The sequence below is a fragment of the Lepisosteus oculatus genome, chromosome 17 (genome assembly GCF_040954835.1).
Source record: "Lepisosteus oculatus isolate fLepOcu1 chromosome 17, fLepOcu1.hap2, whole genome shotgun sequence".
Lineage (NCBI taxonomy): Eukaryota > Metazoa > Chordata > Actinopteri > Semionotiformes > Lepisosteidae > Lepisosteus > Lepisosteus oculatus.
Window position 1 is genome coordinate 2,260,585 of NC_090712.1, and position 26,091 is coordinate 2,286,675.

Below are 26,091 nucleotides of genomic sequence, written 5' to 3' on the forward strand. Positions count from 1 at the left end.
GATTTACTGCTACAATTAATAATTGTCCCAGTAAATGCCCAAACCCTACAGAACTGGTGCCTTCAGAGAGCACACTACACTCCACTCAAAGTGCTTTACAGGTAATGGGGATCCCCTCCACCGCCACCAATGTGCAGCCCCACCTGGAGGATGCAACGGGAGTCGTAGTGTGCCAGAACGCTCCCCACACACCAGCTATCAGTGGGGAGGAGAGCAGAGTAATGAAGCCAGTTCACAGTTCCTTTTCACAGGCTTTAAGGCTGCATTGTTTTATCAAAAATTACATTTGCTGACTAATACAGATATCAACCCTGAAACAGTCTATGAGGTTGAAATGTTTTTACTTTCTGCTGTTTCTGCTGCAGCATGCAGCTAACCTCTACTTGTTTCTTTGCAGAACCCACACTGATAAGGCTTACTCCAACCTCTTCACTTATATTGTGCTTTATTCAGCCATTTGTTTTTAAACGTTTTTTGTGTTATTAAAAATGTTTATTTGTAACATAATCGGGTGTCTCTGGGAGGAAACCACAGAGTGAGGCAGCAGCACAAACATCCACTCTGTTCTGTGAAAGACCGAACACTTGTACGTTTCCTCAACATTTCTACTTAATCAAGTTAAACTAAAAAACATTTTCAATTAAAATGAAGATGGCTCTTTTCAGTAAACAGCTGAAAACATTGGGAGAGAGTGTGTCCACCACGTAGAAGGCCCGGTATAAAGGCATCAAGAACACAAAGTTGGTTCTTGCTTGTTTTTTTTTTAGACAGTACACCATATTTTACTTTTATCAATAAACAGAACAATTTCGTTCTCCTTCTGAATTTCTTTGTGAACTGTATATTTGTGGAAAGATAAACACAGAATTGCATTATGTTCAAATAAATTTAAAAACCCTTTTGCAACTGACAGGAATATGTTTTTTCAAATAGCGAATTTGTTGTATAAGTTAAATATCTGAAATAACTTCATTTCACGAAACTATTAAAACGTACTACTTTCGAAACTAAACACACCAGAGCTGCGTTCTCACTTCCTTCCTTTTTATTTTTTTTACTTCCCTTTTCATACAGTGTTCTTTCATGATGTAGTCTGGTACGCTTTCTTCTCTATATAAAACTACAATCCCCACAACCAGCCCACGACAAATGACGTTTATGTTATGCGCCAGCACTTGTCGCATGTTGTGAGTCAGTGTGCGAGCGTTTTTTGAGGGAATCTTCGAACGAGGAACTGGTTGTCTCATGGTTTGACTTTATACAGAACCTGTGTGAAAGGAGTCGAAAATCGTACTCGGATACAGCGAACAAATAAAAGATGTTTTCTCCCCGGGCGTCTGCTGGATCGGCTCGCAGGCCGACCTCCAGAGCGGCCGGTAGAAAGAGCCTAGCCGGTACCCCGACGGGACTGTTCTCGCCGGTCCGGAGAGCGTCTCTGCCGGCGAGGTAAGTATTTTATCGAAAAAATGAAGCGAAAATTTACGTTAGGGTGATCTAACAGTCGCTTCACTTTCGTCAGTACTGATCCAAAAATAAAACAACGTGAAATGAAGCAGGATCTTCATTAACGATCACTAAAATAGTGAAGTTAGCAGAGCTGTACGAACAATCCTTAACACGAAATGATTAGTTTTAAAAGAGCAAAGCGCGGCTTGTTTAATCGCAAATCCTTATCACTTAGTAATTCTACGTGGTTTAGCGTTAATAGTTGTTTTTAAAAAACGTTTATCCTCTATCATTTAGTATAAAAGTCATAGAATTTACTTAAAACAACTGCGAATTTGAAAATCCCTCACCTGTTTAAAACTCGCTGGCTAACCAAGTTAGTTGATTTTAAATGTATGCGTTTTCGTCAGGTCAGGTATTTTGCTGATATCCTGAATATATAAGCAAACGATATTATTTGTGAACCTCGTGTCGGAGGCACATTTTAATAGTGAAGACTACTCTGCGAGAGAACTGCATTGTTCATTCATTCATTGAAATTCATTCATTAGTCCGCTTCCGTCAGATTCAGGGCATTAGAGAAAAAAAGTAAAATTCCAATCTGAATTGTGAACAGGTCCAAGAGTATTGTCGGCATGGCTGCTGTTTTCAATTGTGACAGCGCGCTGTCAGGTGCTGGGTTAACCAGTCACAGGACTTCACAGACCAGTGCGTGTGCTGCTGGTTCCGATCCAGCTGCAAGAACGACGGCACGAATGGACCCGGTTTGTTAGCATGCAGACCTCTGCAGAACCCGCACTGATGCAGCTTCGTACTCCATCCTCTTCATTTATCTTGTGCTTTATTCAGTCTTACTGAAAACCAGCCATTTGTTTCAAAGAGGTTTTTTTCGTTCCATTAACAATGTATATTTCTAACATGATGGAGTGGAGGAAACCACAGTACCCAGAATGCACCCCACAGGGAGCGGGCAGGCTCGACATGGACAGGTGTCCTTTTCCAGAATCCAACCCAGACCTGGGGCTGTGAGTGTGAGGCAGCAGCACAAACATCCCCTCTGTTCTGTTCCAGAGCGACTCCCACGCGGGCCCAGTACACGGCCACCGCCGAGAACTTCGACCTGCAGGGCTTCGGCTCTTCGTTGCCCGTGAAAGTGATGGAGGCCCTGACGATGGCCGAAGGTGAGCTTTCCTGTGCCCCTCCCGCCGTAGATATACTGTACTGCCTGCCTCCGGGCTTTTGCGTGTTGACACACTGTACATGATTGTACAGTCCAGCTGTCTCAGTACAGGCTGTGCAGCTTCTCTAAAGCCTTCGTCTTCATTCGAATAGCAAAGGCCCTGTCCCCAAAAGGGCGGGATTCAACTTGCTGAAAAATGCATATGTCACCAGAATCAAAAGCTTTCTGACCTTGCCGTGTGTGCGGAAATTGTTTTTCATTTATCTTCCAAGCTTTTTAAAATCAAGCCTTCAGTGGCTAGGGGTCTCAATAGCGTGTCCGGACGGCTATAGATGTTTGTACCCCACACACGGGCTGTAACCTGGAAATCGATGGCCGTGAGTGGGTGTGTTGCTCGGTGGTGCAGGCCAGGCCCTGCTGTATTCATGCGTGTGAACAGGCGTGATCTCCTGCCCTTGGCCTGGGGCTGAGCCGGGTGTCCTGTCTGTTGCAGAGGAGGAGGAGATCAGCGCGCGGGTGGACCAGAGTGGCTGGGCCTGGCTGGTGTGCGGAGAGAGTCTTATTATCTGGAAGATCGGGCAGACTGCTGTGGCAAAGGTGACATTTCCTCGTCTCTTTTTTAATCCCTAGAAAACCAGACGTCTGTGTACAGGGAAATATTGTGGGAAATGCATTGAGCGTTAAATGGAACTTTGACTGGTCTTTTCCTATCAGCTTGTTTGAAGATCTCATCTCTCTGTGACTCTGTCCTGTACGTCCATACAGGCGAAGGTCTGTCCTGCCGATACCCCAGGGACCTGGACACGTGCTGATGATGCAATCAGATACAGTGGTATGCAAACGTTTGGGCACCCCTGGTCAAATTGCACGCTTCACTGAGTCTCTAAGTGAAAGGTAGTTAACACAGCCTCTGGAGGGTACAAACGTAGACATGGCAGAATTCTGCACATTTTAATGCACAATTACCATTTACTTGACAGATTGAAAAAAAATAAAAAATAAAACCAGGGGTGCCCCAACTTTTGCATGCAGCTGTACAACGTGGTGGTTTTTGAGATCGATACCCAATGTTCCTCCCCCTTCTGGACGAAATCAAGCACTGCCAACTTCATCCTTGATTAGCAAAAGGGAAGGGTGTGTGGCCGTTCACATTACGAGCTGTGAGTTCTGGTTAGGAAAACCGTTTTCTAGCATCCATTGGCGTAAATGTGAAACGTTGCGGCTACATGTGGCGTTGATTTGGAGGCCTGCTGTCTGATTCTGTTCTGTTCTGAACCCCAGTTATCGGTCTGCAAGGAGCTGCAGCTGCCGCCCAGTGACTTTGCCGGCTCTGCAGATCTGGTCGCCCTGTCGTGCCAGGGCTCTGGCGAGGGGGCTCCTGTACAGGTGGGTTTGTGCGTCAGTCTGGGCGTTCAGAGCACAAGAGCAGTTCCTCGTGAGAGGAGGCCCCTAGGCCCGTCCAGCGCCTTCGCCTGCTAGTAGCTGATTGGTCAGCCAATCTCGTCAAGCCGTTCCATGAGGTATCGGCTTCAACACAGTTTGTTCCAGAGACCCACGACCCTCGGTATAAAAGAAGGACCTCCTGTGCTCAGTTTTGAATCCACTTCCATGTAGTTTCCACTATGAGATTCAGTTCCTTCAAGCTGTCAGTGCAGGACATCCCCTTAAGCTGCGACAGGCGTCTGGTTACTTTCTCTTTACTGATTCCAGAGCAGCGATATTGGTTCAATGATGCTGTGACCACAAATGGCTTTCAGTGTTTGTTTTGGGGAAAACTCAGGAGCACACAGGCTCTACATGTGCTCATAGGCGGAAGCCAGTGGTGTAACTGGACGTTAAGGTTCACAAGGAGCGTGGTTTCAAAGCAGCCCGTCGGGCGTCCTGGTGCGAGCTGAGGCGGCGGGGGGGGCTGGCTGAGCTCACGGCTGTTCTTGACTTTGCAGGCGATTGCAGTGATGGCTGTGACCCGGGAGGGGACGGTGCGCTACTGGCCCAGCCTGGTCCACGAAGGCACCTATACCGAGACTGTCGCAGACCTGGGCGGAAACCTCTGTAGCTTCCTGACAGCAGTCAAGGTAGCGTCACACCTGACTTCAACACTCCAGTTCTTTCCTGCATCGCACTGGAGTCTGTAAAAACCACCTTGGATTGAATTGCATTGATGTATGTTAAAGGGGAACTGCATTCCTGATTTCTCAGACCGTTTATTAAGATAAGATCACTTTATTGGCCCTATACAATTTCTTGCATTAGGAATTTGTCTTTTCACATACCCCAGCTTGCTCTCCATGAGACACACAGACAGGGAGAGAAGCTTGCGGTCAGAGCGCAGGGTCAGCGATTGAAACCACCCCTGGAGCAGGTGGGGTTAAGGGCCTGGCTCAGGTGCCCAACAGAGTAGGATTCCTCTGCCGGCCGCAGGATTTGAACCGGCAACCTTCCAGCCACAGGCGCAGATCCTGAGCCACAGAGCCACCGCTCTGCCCATTAAATCTCAGTAACAAAATAAATTCATTGACGGAATAGACAATTTTGACAATAAGTCGCTGTGTTGTGACAAACCCCTGGTCTCACCACGGGCAAGAGCAAGAGTTCCCATGACTGGCGAAGTGAAGCGGCCCTTCCTGCTCACTAGTCTCTGGAAGGGCTAATGAAATGTGACGTACGAGAGAATAACTGCAGGTTGTGCAAAAAACATTGCATTGAAATTTTCCGACATGATTTGCATGCAGACTAAGTAACTAAGTATTTTTCGGGTAAACCATCTTAAAGTCGAGAGCGATTTTTCTATTGGAATAAAAGAGCTGTATTCACAAGCCTGCTTGTTTATAGTGTAATAGTTTGCAGGCTTCACCGGAAGCTTCGGTGTCTTGTTCAGAATCGTAGAACATTGCGCTGGGCATACAGTACCTGGAAATTTAGTTTATTTTGTGATGTAAATTGGAGGTTTTACTAGTTACTGCGTACATCTGACTTTCATTGTGGGTTGAAATGCACTCATCAATGCAGATTCTTTCTAACTCTTCATGGAGAGCAAGTTGGGGTATGCGGAAGATAAAATCCTAATGCAAGAAATTGTATATGGCTAATAAAGTGATCTTCTCTTATTTCTCGGTCTCTTAACCCCGGAAAATAAAGATAGTGTGGCAGTTCCCCTTCAACATCAGATCCTAATCACTGGCGGTGTCGCTGAGGTTAAAGGTCAGCCTCTGAAGACCATCAGAAACCGTTTTGAGAAAATTCCTTTTTTTCCCCCACACGGGCGGTTTTTGTAGTGTTCAACTTGAGTAATGCCGGGAGTTTGTTAATCGCGCTCATTTGTCCTGTTCCTTTCTGCCTCTGCCTGCCCTCCTGGTGTCTCCGCAGGGCGGCGGCTTCGTGCTCTCCTCCGACAGGGAGCAGCTCTTGCGCCTGGGCGCGGACGCCCCGGGGAGGCTGCAGCAGAGGGCGCTGCAGCAGGGCCAGGGCGTGCTGTCCGGCCTCGGCCGCCGCGTCTCCAGCCTCTTCGGCATGCTGGCGCAGCCCCCTGACGTCGCGGTAGGTGTCCGGCGGCGCCTCTGGGCTCGGTGGTGCAGCAGCTCCAGCTTCCTCCTCCTGGCACACGGGGGGGTTCCTGTCCCAGGCGGTTCAAATCAGATGTTCTGTTGTGTTGTCCTCTGCTCTGTTCTGTCTGTATAGCGCTTTTTACAATGGACATCGTCACAGAGCAGCTTTACTGAACCCCCAGTGAGCGAGCCTAAGGCGTCAGTGGCGAAGTAGGGAGGAGAGCAGCCAAGGTTCGAAAGGGGGAGCCTGTCCTCCTCTGGCCAGCAACGGGTTCAATTAGAATGAACACATCCGAGAGTCGTCTGTGTTCTGTTAGATGGTGGGAAAGGCACAATCATGGATGGATGGAAATGTCCAACAGTGTCTGGAATGGTCAACTGGTTTCCTTCAGTGGAGATTTCACTGGGAAGGGCTTTGTAGAGGATGGGCTGTTGATTTTCCGACCGGTAAAAGGAGCTGGATTCTGGACCTGGGCCTCCAAACAGTCAACCTCAGGATGGCCTTTCCCAGCATTCTTCGTTTGGCACTGCCTAGCTTTATAATTAAAAATGAATAATTCCTGACACTTATATAGTGCTTTTCTGGACACTCCACTCAAAGCGCTTTACGGGTAATGGGGATTCCCTCCACCACCACCAGTGTGCAGCCCCACCTAGATGATGTGACGGCAGCCATAGTGCGCCAGAACGCTCACCACACATCAGCTCTCAGTGGGGAGGAGAGCAGAGTGATGAAGCCAGTTCAGAGATGGGGATTATTAGGAGGCCAGGATTGGTAAGGGCTAATGGGATATTTGGCCAGAACGCCAGGGTTACACCCCTACTCTTTTCAAGAAACACCCTGGGATTTTTAATGACCACAGAGAGTCAGGACCTCGGTTTTACATTTCATCCGAAGGACGGCGCCTGTTTACAGTATAGTGTCCCCGTCACTATACTGGAGCATTAGGACCCACACGGACCGCAGGGTGAGCGCCCCCTACTGGCCCCCTCTAACACTGCAGTTCCCCTTTATGAAGAGTAAGAACGGAAGGTTTACACACAAGAGGAGGCAGTTTGGCACATCTGGCCTGTTTGAAATTGAGTAGCAAGGAATCGTGGTATTTATTTTTTCTAACGTCTCTTCCAGCACAAGTCTTAGTTTTCCCCAGGAGGTCTCCCATCCAGGTACTGACCAGGCTCACACCTGCTGAGCTTCAGGGGGTTGCCAGTGGTGAGTTGCAGAGTGATATGACTGCTGGCAATGCCCTTTAAGTCAACAGAGTGAAAATAAGTCGGCAATTTTGGATTTCGGCGAACGTATCGGTGGGAAAATTGATCGGCGGTCAGCTGGGTCCGGAAAATGTTGTCCGAGGTCTGTCCCTCGGCTCTGCTGCCAGTTTTTCTTTCCCCCGGGTGTCGACTCTCCGCCTCTCGTCTCTCGGCAGCTCCGCAGCCTGCTGTGGGTCAGGGAGAGCGCCTGCCTGTACACTCTGACCAGCTGCAGCCTCGGCAAATGGGAGGTGGAGGAGAGCTCGGAGCACCAGGTGCTCAGCTGGGACGTCAACAGGAACCTCCGGGAGAGCATTACTGATGCCATCTGGGTGAGGCCACATCGCCTGCCCTGCTGCGGCAGTTTGAGCCCTGTCTTCTGCCCCCTTGATGAAGATTGTGGTTTGTTAGCCCACCCAAGAAAGGCTTTGCTGTATTATTGTTTTAAAGTGCATGTAAAGTTCAGGTCCCAGGTAGGCCACTACCCCTGGATCTTTCAGCAGTGTTCTTTACCCACATTACTCTGGTAAAATGCCAGCTGTATAAGTGGGCACAAATATAAGTAACTCAAGGGCGCTGCAGAACATAATTAAAAACAGAACAATATATCTAGTTTTGGTTTAGTCATTGATTTTTTGTTACTGCTTTTATTTATGCAGAAATTGGTGGCCTTCTTGGTTTCATCTTCTCTAGTTTTCCAGCACATGAAATCCCACATGTTAGTGGCCTACCTGTGATCTGAACTTTACATGCACATTAAAACAAGAATACAGCAAAGCCTTTCTTAGGGCTCATTGTATCCCTTTACACCTTTATTGTTTCGGTGAGTGTGGCAGGGAGATGCAAAGAAGTGTGTAGCCTTTGCAAATCAATCTAGTGTTGGAAAATAATCATTAGGAATGAGGAATTGTAACTGGGGGGGTAATACTTTTGAAAAACAAAAATGAAATGGGTTGACAGACTACTCTGGGCAAATCAAGAAACACAAACTTTATTAATTCTGTCGCCGTTACATTGAAGTAGAGTGTTTGTAGTTTATATTGGGTTAGGGTTAGGGTTAGGACAGTTAATTCAAGAAACATCTGTTTTTCCACAACATATAGCACATGTTACTACTGAGTGAAAACAGCAGGACCTTTAAGTGAGTTTTTCACCTTTTCTTGTGTTGGTGAAGCCCCCTCACTGAGGTCACACCTTCCGAATCTTGATCCTTTGCGTTCTGATGTTTCAGGGGTCTGAAAGCAACTATGAAGAAATTAAGGAAGGTGTGAATGTGATGTACATAGATCTGCAGCTCAACCAGTGAGTACTGTCTTCACTTGCTCCTGTGTGGAAGTGTTTTTCACTGCCTACTCGTCAAGGATCTCTGTTTAAGGGGCACTGCTATGCTTTTTCTGTATTTCGAATTTAGAAAGAATCACCATTGATCAGTATATTTCATACCACAATGAAAGCAAAATGTACTACCCAGTAATGTGTAAAACCTCCAATGTATGTCACAAAATAGACAAAATTTCCAGGTTTTCACGGCACCATATTGCTGTTATTATCAGCGATTCAGAACAAGGCAACAAAACTTCCAGTGAGGAGAAGCAGCATCTCTTTTAATCCAATAGATATTGTTCTCAACTTTGAGACGCTTTTGCGGACAAATAGTACTTGTTAACCCTGCATGCAAATCACTTTGGATCATTTCTGCATTGAAATGTCTGCTGCACAACCAGTGTTTATTCACTTGTACATCACAGCACGTCAGTCATCATGGTGACTAGTGAGTAATAAGGGCCGGTTCAAGTCGCAATTCTCGCAAACTCTTGCTATCGCCTGTGGCAAGATCAGAGCTTGGCACCAACATGGAGACTTACAGTACTTTCACAAACTTCACAGCTTTGTGTCTTATTCAGAATTTGTGACGTTTTGCGATACCGTCAACTCATTTATTTCATTACTGAGACTTGGGACTGCAGTTCCCCTTTATGAAGAATAAGAACAGAAAGTTTACACACAAGAGGAGGCAGTTTGGCACATCTGGCCTGTTTGAAATGGAGTAGCAAGGAATCGTGGTATTTATTTTTTCTGGGATTTATTGGGATGGTGAATATTCCTTAGAAATGTCATTCGTGTTTTGTGTTTTAAGGGATGGGTTAGTTGTCCTGGCAGCTGCCTGGCACCCTGCTGATGCGCCCTGCTTGGCGTACTACTGCCTGGTCACACTGCAGGAGCAGGGATCGCAGATCTCGCAGGAGATCTCGGTGGAGGTCACAAAATACAACCCCCCCTTTCAGGTAGGGTCCACGGTGCACGGATTTCAGCTGGACAGCTTCCATGTCGAAAGATATTCATTGCGTAGAGGTTTAAATAAAACTGCTGGCAAAAAATAGGGTCAGATTTTCCTTGGCTCCGTTATTTTTTTATTTTTGATTTGGAAAATTGAGTTTAGTGCTGATGTGCAATATTTTATTGCCAGACATTTGCCCTTACAGTTTACCATACAGTAAGCAATGAACTGTAAATGAATTTTGTCTTCAGGAACATCGCATGGCTTTGGGTTTCTTTAGTTCTGTTTTTGGGAAACGAGGGAGCTGGAGTTTGTGTTTGTTTGTTTGTGTGTGTGTGTGGACGTGTCGAACACATCCTGACTTGTGTCCGGCCTGCAGAGCGAAGAGAACCTGCTGGACATGAGGTTTCTGTTGCCCGACCCCTCCAGTCAGGCGGCCTACCTGTACAACAAGGAGCTGATCTTTGCTTGTTCCACGGGCACTGGCAGAGGAGACCTGCCTGAAGAAAAGATCTCCTTCAGCTTCCCTGGTAAGCACCCCTATCAACGACAAAATGATAATGTCCTTCTGGCTTCAGTCACTCGGTCGCCTCTTGCAGGTGCTGAGAATTAGTAGAATCTGTCTGAATCAAAATGCAGGTGTGGAGGCTTGGGACCTGTCAGTGGAAGGGTTAGAAGACCCTTTCATTGGCTTTCTGCCTGTGCCAGTCAACCGACTTCACTGAATCTAATACCTAATGATAATAATTCCTAACACTAATATAGCGCTTTTCTGGACACTCCACTCAAAGCGCTTTACAGGTAATGGGGTCTCCCCTCCACCACCACCAGTGTGCAGCCCCACCTGGATGATGCGACGGCAGCCATAGTGCGCCAGAACGCTCACCACACACCAGCTATCAGTGGGGAGGAGAGCAGAGTGATGAAGCCAGTTCAGAGATGGGGATTATTAGGAGGCCATAATTGTCATGGGCCAATGGGAAATTTGGCCAGGACGCTGGGGTTACACCCCTACTCTTTTGGAGAAACACCCTGGTTTTTAATGACCACAGAGAAATCGGGACCTCGGTTTTACGTCTCATCCGAAGGAGGGCGCCTTTTTTTTTTTACCAACATGCCTTAAGCAGTGTTATTTAGAAAGGGCGGCCCTTACCAGGAACGAGCAGCCTTGTGGTAGGCTCATTCAGAAGAGCAGTGCTAAGACTGCAGCTCTAGCGTCACCTGTTCTGTTTAACCTTTACTCCCCCTTGTTGATGTACTCTGATCTCATAATGTTATTGCAAGAGAAGGCCATTGTCTCCAGCAAGCAAGCAGCTTTGGTTTTTAGAAGTTGAGGATCCTGTTCAGCTGTTTAAGAAAGAGCTCTTGGGAACCAAAGCCGGCATTTTGTCTCGGAGTAAAGAGCTGTGTACGAGGGAGAGCCCCTCAGGGCTGATTCTGGGGTGTCGTTCCAGGTGACAGGCTCCTGGGAGGCGGCTGCTGTGCCGATTTGCCCATTTTCTTCTCCCAGAGCAGCGGGCTGGTGGCAGTGGTGGCCAGGGAGGGCGTGTCTGTGCTGCCAGAGACGGTGGAAGACTCGCTGTGTTCCTCACTGGCTGAAGCGGCGCAGGAGGTAAGAGAGGGAAGTTACTGTCTTAGCTGCTGCCTGCCCGACTAAAAATTCCTTTTTCATTAAGGAACTATGGTTTTTATTCAGAGACCTTAAAAGGTAAAAGACTGCCTAATGGAAACCTGTATCAGATGCTTGAAGTATTTTGTCCCATGTTGCTTTTTTTAAAGTAGTAATGATAATTCTTGGCAATGGTACAACGCCTTTTACCCTGTTAAACAAGAGTGGCAGCTCATCTCCTTCTCCTGCACCCCCCACATGGGTGACATGCTGAGCCGTTCTGCCCCAGCAGCCCCACTGCACTGCAGATCAGCTGGAGGAGCGAGAAGATTTCCCCAGTTGCACGGAGGGGAGAACTTGAAGGAGGATGGATCAGACAGGAGTCCCTCTGGAGTTAAAGCCCTTACTGTTACGAATGGTGCCGTGGGCTCCTTAATGACCAAACAGTCTGGATCTTTGTTTAACATCTTATTCCAGGGATGACCCCTCCAATAGGTCCACATCCCTGCAGCGCTAGTTTCAAAATTCCGTACCAGAACAGAAGAGGGCCACCTCTTGGTACCACAATATAACTTCTGGTACCAGCCTGCCTTTTCTTAAAGATCTCTCATCATATTGTGTTCTAGGTTAAAAACCTCCCCATGAAAAAGACTTGACGTCTGTCTGCGGGAGTTGTACTGGTCTCTGCCACAAGGAGGCTCTATATGTGTTCACAGAAACATGGCTAGTTCATGTAATATAATCCCTAAACTATGCACAAGCTAGAGTCAGCTATATTAGGAACGTCTAAATCTGCTTGTAAGCATCAGATCTTGTCTCGTTAATGCACAAAATTCCCTGATGGACATTAACTTGTTTTGTGAATATTCTAAAAGGAAAAGGGAGCAACTTATTTACATTTTACTTTTCGTTTTGAAAAACGAAGAGTCTTGTGTGGATTGGTGTAAGTGGTACCGGCATCCTGGAAAGCATTTTTTTTTCTCAGAAACGTCCCTGTGTTGCCAGGATGGCAGCAAGTAGCCGGGGGACAGGGTGCCCTCTTAGCTTGGGCACATGGGCAGGCCGAACTCTGTGCCTACCAAGAGCATCCCTTCATTTTCGGGTGTTGGTGGGCTTTTCCATCTGAAGTATGAATATCTAAATCCATTCTTTTAAATTAAGTTGACGAAATAAGAAATCATCGAAATATGATGCGGTATGTGATCAGTAAAAATGGATTCCCCCTTGTTTTGTTAAGGCTTCGACCACAGAGGGCTCGTCCAAGATGGAGACAATAGCACAGGAAGACAAAACCAAGCTTCTGAAAACGGCTTTTCTGCATTTCTGCCGGTAAGCTTACAGCAGACGCTTGTGCACGTTGCACTCTTCCCTACACCTGAAGTGAACTGAAGTGAACTCTGTCCCTGTCACTTAGCTTTTGCTTGTCCACAAGCACCTCTAGTAAAGTGAGGGAGCTGCAGCCCCTATGTGTGGAGTGAGGCAAGGGGCTGCAGCCATCAGGGAGACAGGAGGACAGGACGGGCCAGTGGTCGCTGTTTGTACCTGTCCAGGGAGTTAGCTGAGCGCTGTCCCATTTAGTGTTCATGAGCTTTTCCCTTTTCTTTTCTCAAACACAGCGGCCCTCTTAGTGGAGCCTGGTCCTGGTAGAACGTCAGTAAGGTTATCCAGCTCCTTCAGCCACTAGAGACTAATAGATCTGAGGGTCTCTCGCAGTTGGTTTTAGGAAGAAACCAGAGTGTCAGCTTTTACAGCATGGCTTGGCGGCTTGTTCCACACCCCCACCACCCTTTGTGTGAAGAAGGGCCTTCTGTTCTCCTGCTCTCTCCGGGTAATTTCCACTTGAGTCCTCTGGTCCGCTGTGTTGACTTTGTTAGTGCCTTGGAGGATCCTGATCACGTGGATCAGGTCTTGGTAATTCAGAGTCAGGGGTGTTCAGCAGGGAGAGAAATTGACTCACGGGTCCTGTTGTGTAGCCTGTGAGAGTGTTTGCATCTGGAGAGCCGGTTTCTTGAAGGGTGGTGGACGGCTGTAGCCCACATCAGCCGTCATAGACGCCGATATGCCCCCAGACACTAGACACTGCTGCCCTACCCCCACCCTCAAACACACATCAATCGCTGTGTGGAATGTCAGCTAATTATAGCGCTTGCTGGGTGCTGAAGCCAACTGCAAACTTTCAGCGCTGCTGAAAATCTACACCTTGCTCTTTTCCATGCATTTCAATCATTTATCCTCCCCTCCTTGCTCGAGTTGCTCATTAAATAAGCCCTTGATTGCTTTCACTTAAAGAAATTACTTTCTAATGATGAATTCATTTTTTATAGAGCCTTATTGGCAACCACTCTAGTTGCAAGTTGCATGGAATCAATGCAGTCAGCCGATCGTAAGAGAGCAGTATGATGCTCCCGTCTGCAGCTAAGCGGAGTAGTTGTCTACAAGACCTAAGGGAATGAGCGATAGAGCACTATGTGGCAAGCTTCAGAGCCAGGCACATGGTAGGGCGTCCTTTGCTTGGAAGTGTTTTGGAATTGCAGCTGGGGCAGTGTGGTGGCCTGGCACTGAGGTCTGCTCCCTCACAGCCCTTGGGCCACGGGCCCCGAACTGGGGAGCCCTCTTTGTGGTATTTGTGCGTTTTCCCTGTGGTTGTGCAGGTCTTCACCAGGTACCCCAGTTTCTTCCCGTCTTCCCGCGAAAGACATGTCGAGTCGGCTGACTGCTTGCGAGTTGTCCCCGTGCGTGGTCTCTTCGATGGGCGTAGCCCTGCCCTGTGACCCGTACCTTCCAAAACGAACACACGGCCAATACCAGGAAGAAGCAGCTTTCTGGGGGTTGGATTTGCAGCTGAAGCTGTTTGCTCGATGAGTCCAGCAAAAAAACCCATCTAGCTAAGAACAGGGCTGTCAGGAGAAGGGCTCATTGACAGTCAGTGTGAAGCACATCAGGTGACAGTATCCACTGGTGAGCAAGGGAGAGGGTGATCAGTGCTGTACTGGCAGCTGCAATCAGGAGGGAAACCCTAGTGCCTCTTCCATCCAAGAACATGACCCTCGTTCATTCGCTTGTTTTTTTAAAACGTGAATCGGGTCTTGATCATTCAGAGTCAGTGACCACATAAATGATGAATTTGTACTTTAAAAACATTAAAAAATAAATCCTCACAAATGGCAAGGCTTGCCTGGTTGTGAGCTGGTCCTCGTTCTGGGTGACGTGCTGCGCTTTACCTCAACAGGAAGGACCTGATGCAGGCGCAGAACATGGTGGATGAAATCTTTCCTCCCGATGGTGATCCAGACTCGAACACTGAGCTGGACCAGGTAGTGACCCAGATTGACCTCGACCTTATTGATGATTACCCTGCGATGGACCCACGATGGGCAGAGTCTGTACCTGACGGTGAGTTTGCTCTACAGAGACAACAAGGGCTTCATTAAGGATTCTGGTCTTGGGCCACAAGGCTGAGACCAAGCCCAACAGGAGCAGATAGCACACTCTGGCTATGCAGTCCCATGCTGACACATGGACATGCTGATATTTATGCCCAGCATTTTGAAGAATTATGTGTGCGTTGTGTCTGTAATATGAATTCAACATGTACAGCAATTACTGTTGGTTTGTAACTCGCCAAATGCAATTTAATTTTAGTATCCGCTTTGTAGAAGATTTGCAAAACTTAGATGGAAGCGAGGTGTACTGAAAATGTAGAGCATTCTTCTCTAATGATCATGTGAGGGCAAGTAGGTTTTGCAATAAAGTATTTGCCTTTTTTTCTGCCACTTGATTTAGAACTCTATGAATATGAAGTATTTCCACGATGATTACTGAAAGGTAAACATTGATGTTGAGCATCTGCTGGATAAGACCCGCACCTTCTGGTTTTCCAGGTGTTGGGGGTTTTAACTTCAAGGTTTTTCCATACCTTAACATGCTTTTTGAAATGTTTCTTTTTCTGCTGCAGAGACGAGTGGGTTCAGTCTCACATCCTTGATCCTTCTCCACCAGCTGGAGGACAAAATGAAAGCTCACTGTTTTTTCATGAACTTCCTCCTTGAAGTGAGTTGCATTTCTTTCTTCCTGGTTGTTGGCAGCGAGGGGTGTGTGACACAGAGGGCTGCTACCTCACAGCTCTAGCTAGGGTCTGGAGCTCCTGTGTGGAGTTTCCATGTTCTCCGCTGTGTTTGCAGGGGTATTTTCCAGGTGCTGCAGTTTGCCTGTTTTCCAGAGGCATGCTGGTTGGGGTCATTGGCCCTCAGTGGGTGTGTGTGCATCATGAGACGGACAAGTGTCCTGTACAGGGCGAAGTCCTGCCTTTCAACCAAGTACATGCAGAATACGTTCCCATGAGAATAAGCATTTTCGTGCTAATGCAAGGTTACATAAGTGTTTGTCCCCAAGCTCCCACAGCGCTGGAGCAGAGGAGCACACAGTTGAACGGTGGCCTTGTACAACTGCTGTAGTTGACAAGACAAGCATTTCACAGGATTGGGTAACTGGTAGAATGAACAGGTTCATGATAGCCCTGCGGAAAGGACTTCAAGCTCAACCACTCGTCATCTTGTGTGCAATGTCTGATTCATGCACTGTCGTCTTACTCTTCTGCTCTGAATTTATCGGTTTTCTAAGTTCCTCCCAGGGTGGGTTTGCAGTCTCGTTATAGAGATAGAGCACAGTCTTCTGTTCAGTGGCTTCTCTGACAGCGACTGGCGCAGTACACTCCTGTGAAATTCCCTGGCTCTGAACGCTGCCGCCCCTCACTCTGTCCCCCAGGTCGGGCTGCTCCAGAGGCTGAGCACAGTGAAGGCACGAGGCGCCTCCACGGCCACCCGGCTGCAGCTGTGCGAACACGCGGAGAAGCTGACCGCTGCCACCGTCCTCAAGAACTACCACTCCAAACTGCCCGAGCTGGTCAACGGGGCCATCCTCATCGCGCTGAGGAAGAGCAACGCCGAGGTGCCCCCCAACCTCACGGCCGCCGACGTGTTCTTCAGAGAGGTAGGCCGCCTGGCGTGCCGGGGTTACGGCAAGACCGAAACCCTTCCTGCTCCACACCCTCTTCCCAGTGCGCTCTACGTTTGCCGCCTCTGACAGGTGACTGAGTCTCTGCCTTCCAGGTGTCTCAGGTTTCCTGCATTTTTGAGTGCCTCCTGGAGGAGGAGGAGAGGGCTCTGAGAGACGCGCACATGGAGTCGGTGGAATGGGCTCAGGTCGTCGTCAACGTCAACAACATAATCAAGGTGCTGACCTCTCGTGCTGTGCCTCTTGCTGTTCCAAAGATCAGAAGCCGATGGGACTGCAGCTGCCTATAGTAGTTTGGTCCATTCTGGGTTTTATGGGAGGAAAGCTCTTGTTTTTATTTTTTGTCATTAAGATAAGGAAAAAGACACTGAAGGACTGAATTTTTTGTGTAACCACAAGAAGCAGAATGCTGAAAATCTAATGTAATTTAATGTCCTTAAACACCTGTATTCCAGGATCCTGGAGTACTTATAAAGGTGCAGGTTCCATGTTGAGAATCGTGTGGGCATTTGACATTATCCTGTTAAGGTGTTAAATATCACCTGGGCTACTGTTAAGGTATTTTTAGCTCTGACGCGTTTGTGCTTTGTGATTCTCTCATGAAATGGCATAGCAATAACTGTTAGATTTAGAGGAGGGGTTTTGTTCCTGTTCAGTCAGTGATAACCCTACTTTTAATTTTTTGTTCCTATAGGACATGCTGCTGGCTGCTGGCCAGTACAGAGAAACCAAAGTTTCTCTGTACAAGCCTCCTGGTTACGAGACGATTGAGCCAGAGTACATCCCCTGGACAGGTACGGTCCTAAGCTCCCAATTCTGTATTACAGGTGTACAGGTTTCATTCTGGCTTTCTGTTACCCAAAGCATGTCCAGCTGTGGGTTACACAGTTCCCCGCTACAGGTTCTGAAATGTAGACCACCAAGTTGTGGTTGGTACCCCTCTAGCTGGCCAGATTCTGCCTTGAGGGCCACAGTAGGCCCCTAGGCATGGCAGCGCCTGGCACCAGTGTTTAGGCTGCTCAGCATGTGCTACCTGCAGGAACGAGCACATGGGTGCCCATAAGACTTACTGCACTCCCAGTCACCAGCTCTTCCTTCTAAAACTGGAACGCATCAATGTTGATTATTCAGAAGAGTCACAAATGCACCTCATTTGGTCGGGTAACCAGGTTCCATCAGCCTTTTGAACTGTTAGATTGGAGATCTGTTTGTGCACAGATTTGATTTTGACAGAGTCGGTTTTAAATTTTGTTTCAGACTGTTCATTAGGAGCCATGTTATTTCGGTATAAAACCAGCCCTAAACCTGGATCAGTTGCAGATGCATGCATGTTTATAAAATAACGACGTGGAGAATGTAGCAGAAGCCAGGAGATTGCAGCATTCCTACTGCCAGCTGGGAAGGGTTTGCTCTGGGTGGGTGGCGGCCCTGACGGTGTCGATCGCTCTCCCGTAGCTTCCAGCGCCCCCGGTGGGGTGCGAGCCGTCATCGTTCGCCAGCACGAGGTCATCCTGAAGACGGTCTACCCCCAGGCCGACACCGAGCTGCGCAACACCCTCAACGAGCAGCTGGTGGCGCTGCTGGATTCCTACCTGGATGGATACGTGACCCAGCTCAAGTCTTTAAATCGGCCCAGCGACCCGGAGCGATACAACAACCTGGAGATGGAGTACACCCAGCGGCGCTCCGAGCTGCTGTCTCCGCTCTGTAAGTCACGCGTTCTGATGAATTCCTGTCCCTCACAGACTACCGTGTCTAGAGCACGGCTCCCCCTGCCTCACGAAGCCCAGGTGTCTTGTACAAGATACCGATCGGTTTGGCGTCAGTAAGGCGTTTGCTATATATATAAAAAAAAGAAGCTTCAGGCTTTGTGTTTCAAAAAGTATTTCGACATCTTTCTCCTGCAGAAAAAGCTTTGGTGGCTGGATCCTGCATCAAGGTTCTTGATCTTTAGACAAATCAGAATCTCTGCGGTACAAGGCAATCGTCAACAACATGTCCCAATCTAATCTCCAAGCTCTTCTCTGACTTATGGCCCATTATGGACTGCTGCTGAAGCAGCACATGGCTGTATTTGTTGCCTCTCAACAAAGGTTTCCCTATCTCCTGAATTGCAGTGGACCTGGGCCAGTACCAGTGGGTGGCTGCTCTTGCTGAAAAGTACTGTGACTTTGACATCTTGGTTCAGATGTGTGAGCAGACTGACAACCAGAGCAGACTGCAGCGGTACATGACAAAATTTGCCGATCAGGTAATAAAGGACCACGGGCGGTGGTACTTGTTTTAAGATTGTGTGCCAGCTTTTTTATTTGTGGCTACAGGGATATTATGATATAAGGACTGCCAGTTTTCCATAGTGTTTGTGTACTTGTCTTCCTTACAGCTGCACAGGGGGCCTGTTCAGATGAATGTGTTTGACCATGACCCTGCAGGAAACATGTATTTCTCATGTATTGAGTAACTAGGAAAAATACAGAGAATCGTTTCGTTTTTATAACACCTTTGCAACCAAAATCCGTCCTAAATTGTTTGTAGTGGATAACCGGCCTTGCTCTTTAACAGCCACCCTTTTCGTTTTCATTGATGGCTCCAGGCTGGTGAAAGCTGTACTTTTTGCATATGTGAAGTCCTGAGCCATCTGGATGTCGAACCGGGGCAGCTCCGGCTCTCGGCCTGGCTGAGGACCAGCCGGTGTCCTCAGTGGCTCCTTCTCTCCTCTAGAACTTTGCCGACTTCCTGTTCCGCTGGTACATGGAGAAGGGCAAGAGGGGGAAGCTGCTGTCTCAGCCGGTCACTCAGCACCAGCAGCTCGCCAGCTTCCTGCAGGACCACGAGCACCTCAGCTGGCTGCACGAAATCCACACGCAGGACTTCCGCAAGGTAGGCAAGCCAGAAGGGGCCCAACCTGTTCTCAGTCTGCCCTCCGAGCACGGACTCCAACAGGCGTCAGCTCTTGGTCATTTCAGGAGACCTTGAAAACCTACTGAATCACAGCCCTTGAGCACTGGAAGATAAGATAAGATCACTTTATTGGCCATATACAATTTCTTGCATTAGGAATTTGTCTTTTCGCATATCCCAGCGTGCTCTCCATGAGACACACAGACAGAGAGAGAAGCTGGGGGTCAGAGCGCAGGGTCAGCCATTTACACGGCGCCTCTGGAACAGCTGGGGTGAAGGGGCTTGCTCAGGGGCCCAACGGAGTAGGATTCCTCTGCTGGCTGCGGGATTTGAATCGCTCCGCGGTTGGGAGACAACTAGACCTAGAAAATAATGGCAGCATACGTCGTCACAGACTGGGTGTAGCAGGGCGGGCAGGAGCCAAGGATTGCCTGGGAGAGAGAAAGGGTGATTGTACACACAGCTTCTGCCAGCAGCCATGTCACCCTGTAACTCCCAGATGGCAGCCCACTGGAGCTCAGTAGGTGTGAGCCTGGATGGGAGACCTCCTGGGAAAAACTAAGGTTGCTGTTGGGAGAGTTATTGGGGGCGCTCATCCTGCAGTCCATGTGGGTCCTAATGCCCGAAAATGGCGATGGGGACACTATACTGTAAAAAGGTGCCGTCCTTTGGATGAGATGTAAAACTGAGGTCCTGACTCTCTGTGGTCATTAAAAATCCCAGGGCGTTTCTCGAAAAGAGTAGGGGTGTCCTGGCCAAATTTCCTATTGGCCTTTACCAATCGTGGCCTCCTAATAATCCCCATCTATGAACTGGCTTCATCACTCTGTTCTCCTCCCCACTGAGAGCTGGTGTGTGGGGAGTGTACTGGTGCACTATGGCTGCCGTCACATCATCCAGGTGGGGCTGCACACTGGTGGTGGTGGAGGGGATCCCCATTACCTGTAAAGCACTTTGAGTGGAGTGTCCAGAAAAGTGCTATATAAGTGTAAGGAATTATTCATTATTAGCTTTAGGCTGTGTGATAATCCCATTATCTTTGGCCAGCACTTTTGTTGCCATTCAGTGCTGGACAGATCCTTCTCCTGACAATCCCAGTTTTTGTGCCTCACACTTTATTTTTACAGGCTCATCAGACCTTGTATGAGCTGGCTAATGCGGAGACCCGATACTTTGCTAAAAAGAAGACCATGCTTGCCCTCAGCAAACTGACGGCGTTGGCATCAGACCTGTCGGATGATGTAATGCAGAGAAAGCTCAATGGTAACACAGTTTCTTACAGCCAGTAACAAATGGTTTGCCTTTAATATTTAATAGACATCCTCAGTCTTTATTCCCATGTAAGGTATCTTTTCTTGTTTCATTCATCAGGAGTTGTTGAAGGTCTTAGAACACAGTCCAGAATTAGTTATTCCTAACTGCATGTATACTGATGGGGAAAAAAGAAACGCAACATCTTCTGGACTTCTGGAGAATACTGTAGTTATTGCTTATGTACTTTCACAAAAAGTTGTCAATTTGTTTTAAGCCCTCTGACCAGCAATGCAGCTTGTGCAGTGAGGCATTGCAACTTGCCAATCACACAAAAGCTCGTTAGGTGCACTTTGACCCAAAGAGGTCCAGGTGGAACAATGTCTGATCAGGTCACCTTTAAAAAGGCCTTAATTCAAAGCTTGGGTCACTGCAAGAAAAAGGCCACACTTAGTCAATTTTCTGTGCATTCCATAATGCCTCCAATGTCACCAGAAGCAAGGGAGTGGGCCATTGGTATGCTGCAGACACTATGGAGTAAGCCGTTCCACTGTGTCCCGAGTGCAGAGAAGGTTTCAGTAGACCGGCAAGATCCGGTTGCCCTCAAGTGACCACACCAGAGCAGGACCGACACATCAGACTGGTCCATCTGAGAGATCGTTTCAGATCTGCAACCCATACTGCTGCTGAAACTGCCAGCAGACACAATGCCCGCATCATTGACAGGACAGTGAGGCTCCATGCTGCTGGCCTTAGAGCAAGGCGACCTGTCAGAGGTCCTCTGCTCACACCTCCTAGACGTCACCCCGACCGGCTTGGCCCAGACAGAGGGGCTGATGGACTCGTCAGCAGTGGCATCAGGTCCTCTTCACACATGAGTCACTCTTCAGCCTGTTCCACGCAGACGGGAGGGCCAGAGTGTGGAGGAGGAGGTGTTGCGTTTCTTTTTTTCCCCATCAGTATATTTGTTTCACACTGGAGAGCATAACCATAGGAAAATGACTCCTGCATTTTGACAATTTTGGAGTCGGCTGTTCCACAACAAGCACAAGGCAAACACGCTGAAAAGGACAGGGGCCACAGCTTTCTCGCGGTTCCTCAAGCAGACCTGTTGTTTCTCTCCCTGTATCCGTTAGACATTATGGAGCAGGAGCGCTTCCTGCTGCACCAGGAGACCCTGCCCAGGCAGCTGCTGGAGGAGAAGCAGCTGAACCCGGACACCATGCCACTGCTGACCGCCCACAGCCTCGTCAATGTGAGTGCCCGGGACAGCTGGCGCTGCCCGTAGCAGCAAGGCCTGTCCCACAGAGAGAGAGGCCAGTCCAGCAGAGCCACAGCTCACGAGATCATCCCTGAGGATATCAGAGAGTCACCTTCCCTGAGCTCTTTCACATCCAGGCTCAAAACCGTCTTCTTTAGAAGAGCCTGTACTTAACTGGTTCCGTTCTTTACCCCTCTGCTCCTGCTGTACTCCGTACCCCCATCTACCGTCTCCTCTCATTGTGCATTTTCATTGTGTATATCTTGTGTATTAATAGTAATAATACTGAAGGACAAAGCAGCGCAGTTTAGTCCCACATCGGAGCACTGACAGGGCTTTGTTGCACAGCCTCTCATATCCGGTTTGTTCCGTAGCTGTACATCTGCGACGATAACAGAAACGCCAACGAGTACGACTTCAAGAAAGCGCTGGACCTCCTGGAGTACATGGATAAGGTACGGAGATTCTGAGCCGCTAAACCGAAAGAACGACAGCGAGTGCCGGCTCTGCGTGCTGTCCCGTTACTTAACTGTCCTCTTCCATCAGGGACAGGCCGGCTTTTGTTTAATGAGCTGATTTATGGCCTGCCAGTTGTCCCACCCCCCCCCCCACCAGCTGATGGCTTTTCAGACACCAGTGCTTACTGTCCACCTGCTGCGAGAACAGAGAGCAGCTGTGAGTTGGGCCCCCCGGCCCTCTGACCTTCATACCACAGCCCCCCCTCTCGCAGGGAGCCCCTGACTACAAATGGGCTACTAACTATATTAAGATCCTTGTGCGGTTTTGTTGTGGCTGCACGTTTTCTTTTACAGTTTCATTTATTCAGTCGTGAATTATTTCCTCAAATCCGCCCACTTTCCTTTCTCGGTTTGAGGTAACAGTGAAGGTGATTCACTGTCCTTAGAATCTTCTCCTGATGTTTTCACTGCTAGTGTGCAGGCCCTGCCACAGCTAACGCCTTCACACACTTGCTCTTTGGTTCCGCTTGACGTTGTCGGGAGCTGCTGACTCATGAGCGAGTCATGTCTTTTGTTAAATGATGACGGTACAAAACCGCATGGAAATGCATGAGCAAATTCTGTAAAACACTTTTTTTTCCCCATTTAGTTGAGCCATTTTTACATGTATTCACAATACAGCGGGGATCTGAGAGATGTCTTTTTTTGAAGGTTTAAGGACAACTTTAAATAATTTGGGAGAAAACTGCAGACATGTTTTGATTGTGTTCTTTCTTGGAGTCTGACTTGCATCTTTTCTGTTTCAAGGATGGTGCCGTTGACATTGAAGGGCTCAAATGTGAAATCCTTTGCAAGGCTCTCCAGAGAGACGAGTAAGATTTTTCAAAACACATTTGTCCTTTTATGCCCTCGTGCACAATAGTCTTCAGTTTTGTTCCCATTTTCAGTGGGAGTAGCAGTGGGAATTAAAGATGAAGACAATGCAGAAATGACTTTTTTCTAGTCAGGAGAGATTTAAATGTTATAAGACTTAAAGGCAAACATGGTCAAATTTAAGAGCTTGCAGATTACACTGATCTTTGCCTTTGGTAACTAAAAAACAATATTGTAGTTTACTTCAGGCTGAGTGAGGGCATAGCTGCTTCTTGTTCTTCTTAAAAGCACACATGTGTGACTATTTTATTATTTAGCCAGGCAGGCCGCCTCCTTGCATCTGTTAGCTTTCTTTCCAGACGAAAGATTGACTCAGGGTATTTTGGATGCCACAAGTTCAGTCTCGAATTCCGAGTTAGGGAGAGAGGTGTGGGGACAGGTCAGGGACAAAACCAGACTCACAACATCCTGACTGTAGCCCTGTGCCCTCCAGCTGGTCCTCTGTGGATGGGAGCGACGACCCAGTCGAAGCAGCAAAGGACAGCATCTTTGTCAAGATCTTGCAGAAGCTCATTAAAGAGGGTAAGCGCACGCGCCATTGAAGCCTGCTGCGGTCAGCCCTGTTGTTCCACAGTTCCGGTAGCAAGAAGCAAATAACGACAACATAGATGCAAAGTGGTAAAGGTATACTTTAAAACGAAATGGCTTGAGGGACCAACTGACAATACATTCTGCAAGCCCTACACAAACTCGTGCAGAATACAGAGCTCGACGAAACTTAAAAAGAGGGCTTGTAGTAACTCTTGATACAAAAATACATATAGGAATTCAGATCCTTTACATCTAAGTGCGTCGTGGTAGAGGAAGAGGTTTAATATTAAGAGCACATAGGTATTGCAGTAGGTCCTCATGTATAGAAAGTTGGTAAAGATCTCCCAATGGTAGACTTCTACCTTCAGGCTGGAGGGTTGCGATGAAGTGACTGGCAGATTCACCGTTCTCTTTCGAAGACTCCGTGAAGCTGCTCCTGACGTGATCTCATTTTTATTAAAGTCCGCTTTTGCGGTTTCTCCCAGTTTTTCCGTTCGCTGGCCTTTTCACTTCACGCGATCGCCGAGGCCTTTCCCTCCTCGTGTGAGCGATGAGTTATCTGCGTGTCCGTGACGTGTGTCGGCGGTCTTGCTCTCTTCCAGGGGTTTGTCTGCAGACTTACTTGCCTGACGTCGATGCCCTGCTTCAGTCAGAAGAGCTGGAGAGACTGCGGTCCAAGACCTACTTTGAGTTTGCTCTGCGGGCCAACTATGAACACTATCTGCAAGCCCAGACATGAGCTGACCGAGCGCCTCTCCCAACTGTGACTCCACTCAGCTCGTGGCCTCCCGGGCCCTTCGTTTCTAGTCTTCTAAAAACTAATTTCCCATTTTGTAATAAACTTTGCCGAATTTCTGTTCTCTCCCCTGTTCTTCGTCGTCATCCGAAAGTCCTAGCACAAAGCTTAATGGAGTTGAAGCAAGGGCAGAGTTTGTTTATATGTTTATTATTAAAAGATTTTCAATTTTCTGTATAAAGCAACTGTTTATAGTTTACAGTTACAATGAATAGTAATGGAGACTTACTAAAATATGTTCAGGTGGGTAGCTGCGTCAGCATGCGTAGGCTGCAAAGGAACAAGTAATAGGTTTATTCCATGCTGAAAAAAAGAAGAAAGAGAACACAACGTTTCGGCCGTGGAGCCTTCTCCACGGCCGAAACGTTGTGTTCTCTTTCTTCTTTTTTTCAGCATGGAATAAACCTATTACTTGTTCCTTTGCTTACTAAAATATTGTTACACATGTCTGTGTAGTATCTGCTGTTGTTGAAAGATTGAGTGCAAAGAAACTGTCTACAGGATCTTTTATTACCTTAATGAGCCTGAAAAATGGTCAGCTACCCTCTTGATATAATGAGATCGTTTATAACTGTCATTAATTTCCACTGTGCTTAGCTTCTTATGCCTTAATGGCATAACGAAATATTTAGAGAAAAGGCTTCTGTTTCTTAAAAGTCCATGCCTTGTAAAAAATGGCTTTGCAACTATCAGAATGAACATACAGCCCTTCTACACAGGAATGAATGCTGCTGGAATATAGTGCTGTAGGAAAAACCTGACTGTACAGGCACCGATTTCCATTGATCCTGAAGAGCTTCATGGATCAATAAGCACCTCGGGAAGCTGCTTGGAAGAAATCATGCAGAGCTCTGTCTAACCTCTGAGCTGTTAGGCAAGGCAAGCCACCAGCTTCATGTGGCAGGAGCTGAGCCGAAAGCAGCAATGCTCCAAACAGATGTCGCCGTGTCTTCAAGTTGCTAAAATAGGAAAGGAGAGTTAAATCAGGGACATCTGCAATAAATTAAATGCTGAATGTGACAGATTTCCCCGTCGCTCAATATGGAAGTTCTGTGCAGAATTGTAATGTTGTATAGCTTCATGGTCGTTGGCAAATAATTTTACTTCTGCTTCCTTAAAGGCTCTTAATCATTCCAAGTAGCGTTTTCCATGTAATCACTTGACAAAAAGTGTGTAATGCAAGGAGTCCAAAGTGTTTCTTTTTCAAATAAAAATACATTTATGTAACCTAATGCTTAAACTAATCTAAATTTAAAAGTATTACAGTGATGCATGTATGGTGCTTTTCAGACTTCTCTGCCTCCCTTGGAACACAGGCTCTTTCCAGACTCACTTTCAGGGGTTGTCAGATTTAGAAATCTGTCCTTCAGATAGTTAGGTTGAAAAACAGCAATAAAATATTTTGTGACTCATTTTTATGCAGAAGTGTGTAAAATGAACTTTGGGGGCAGATCGAGGCCGGGATCTGTGTCCAGTCTCTGTCCAGCTTTGCTGTCCTGCCCTTTGCTTCCCGGATACATGGTCAGCAGAGGATCAATCCTCTACTGGAACAAGTAAAGGTTTTTTCCAAGCTGAAAAGAGAAGGAAAACGCTGTTTCGGCTGGGGACCCTTCTTCAGGTGTCAATTCAGTTGTCAAC

General features: G+C 47.6%; 1 protein-coding gene across 1 annotated transcript; it reads left to right on the forward strand.

Annotated features, from left to right (window-relative positions):
- Positions 1-1,180: 1,180 nt before the first annotated feature.
- nup133 (nucleoporin 133) lies at positions 1,181-24,516 on the forward strand. Its single transcript, XM_069180049.1, has 26 exons — positions 1,181-1,446; positions 2,518-2,627; positions 3,120-3,223; positions 3,908-4,012; positions 4,570-4,701; positions 5,993-6,163; positions 7,599-7,754; positions 8,654-8,724; positions 9,560-9,707; positions 10,080-10,230; positions 11,155-11,312; positions 12,547-12,638; positions 14,539-14,702; positions 15,265-15,359; positions 16,074-16,298; positions 16,418-16,540; positions 17,017-17,116; positions 17,778-18,029; positions 18,440-18,573; positions 19,044-19,202; positions 20,351-20,486; positions 21,611-21,729; positions 22,110-22,190; positions 23,001-23,065; positions 23,560-23,648; positions 24,260-24,516. Exons 1-26 carry the CDS (start codon positions 1,319-1,321, stop codon positions 24,394-24,396), a joined length of 3,405 nt encoding a protein of 1,134 aa, XP_069036150.1. The 5' UTR covers positions 1,181-1,318; the 3' UTR covers positions 24,397-24,516.
- The last annotated feature ends 1,575 nt before the right edge of the window (positions 24,517-26,091 follow it).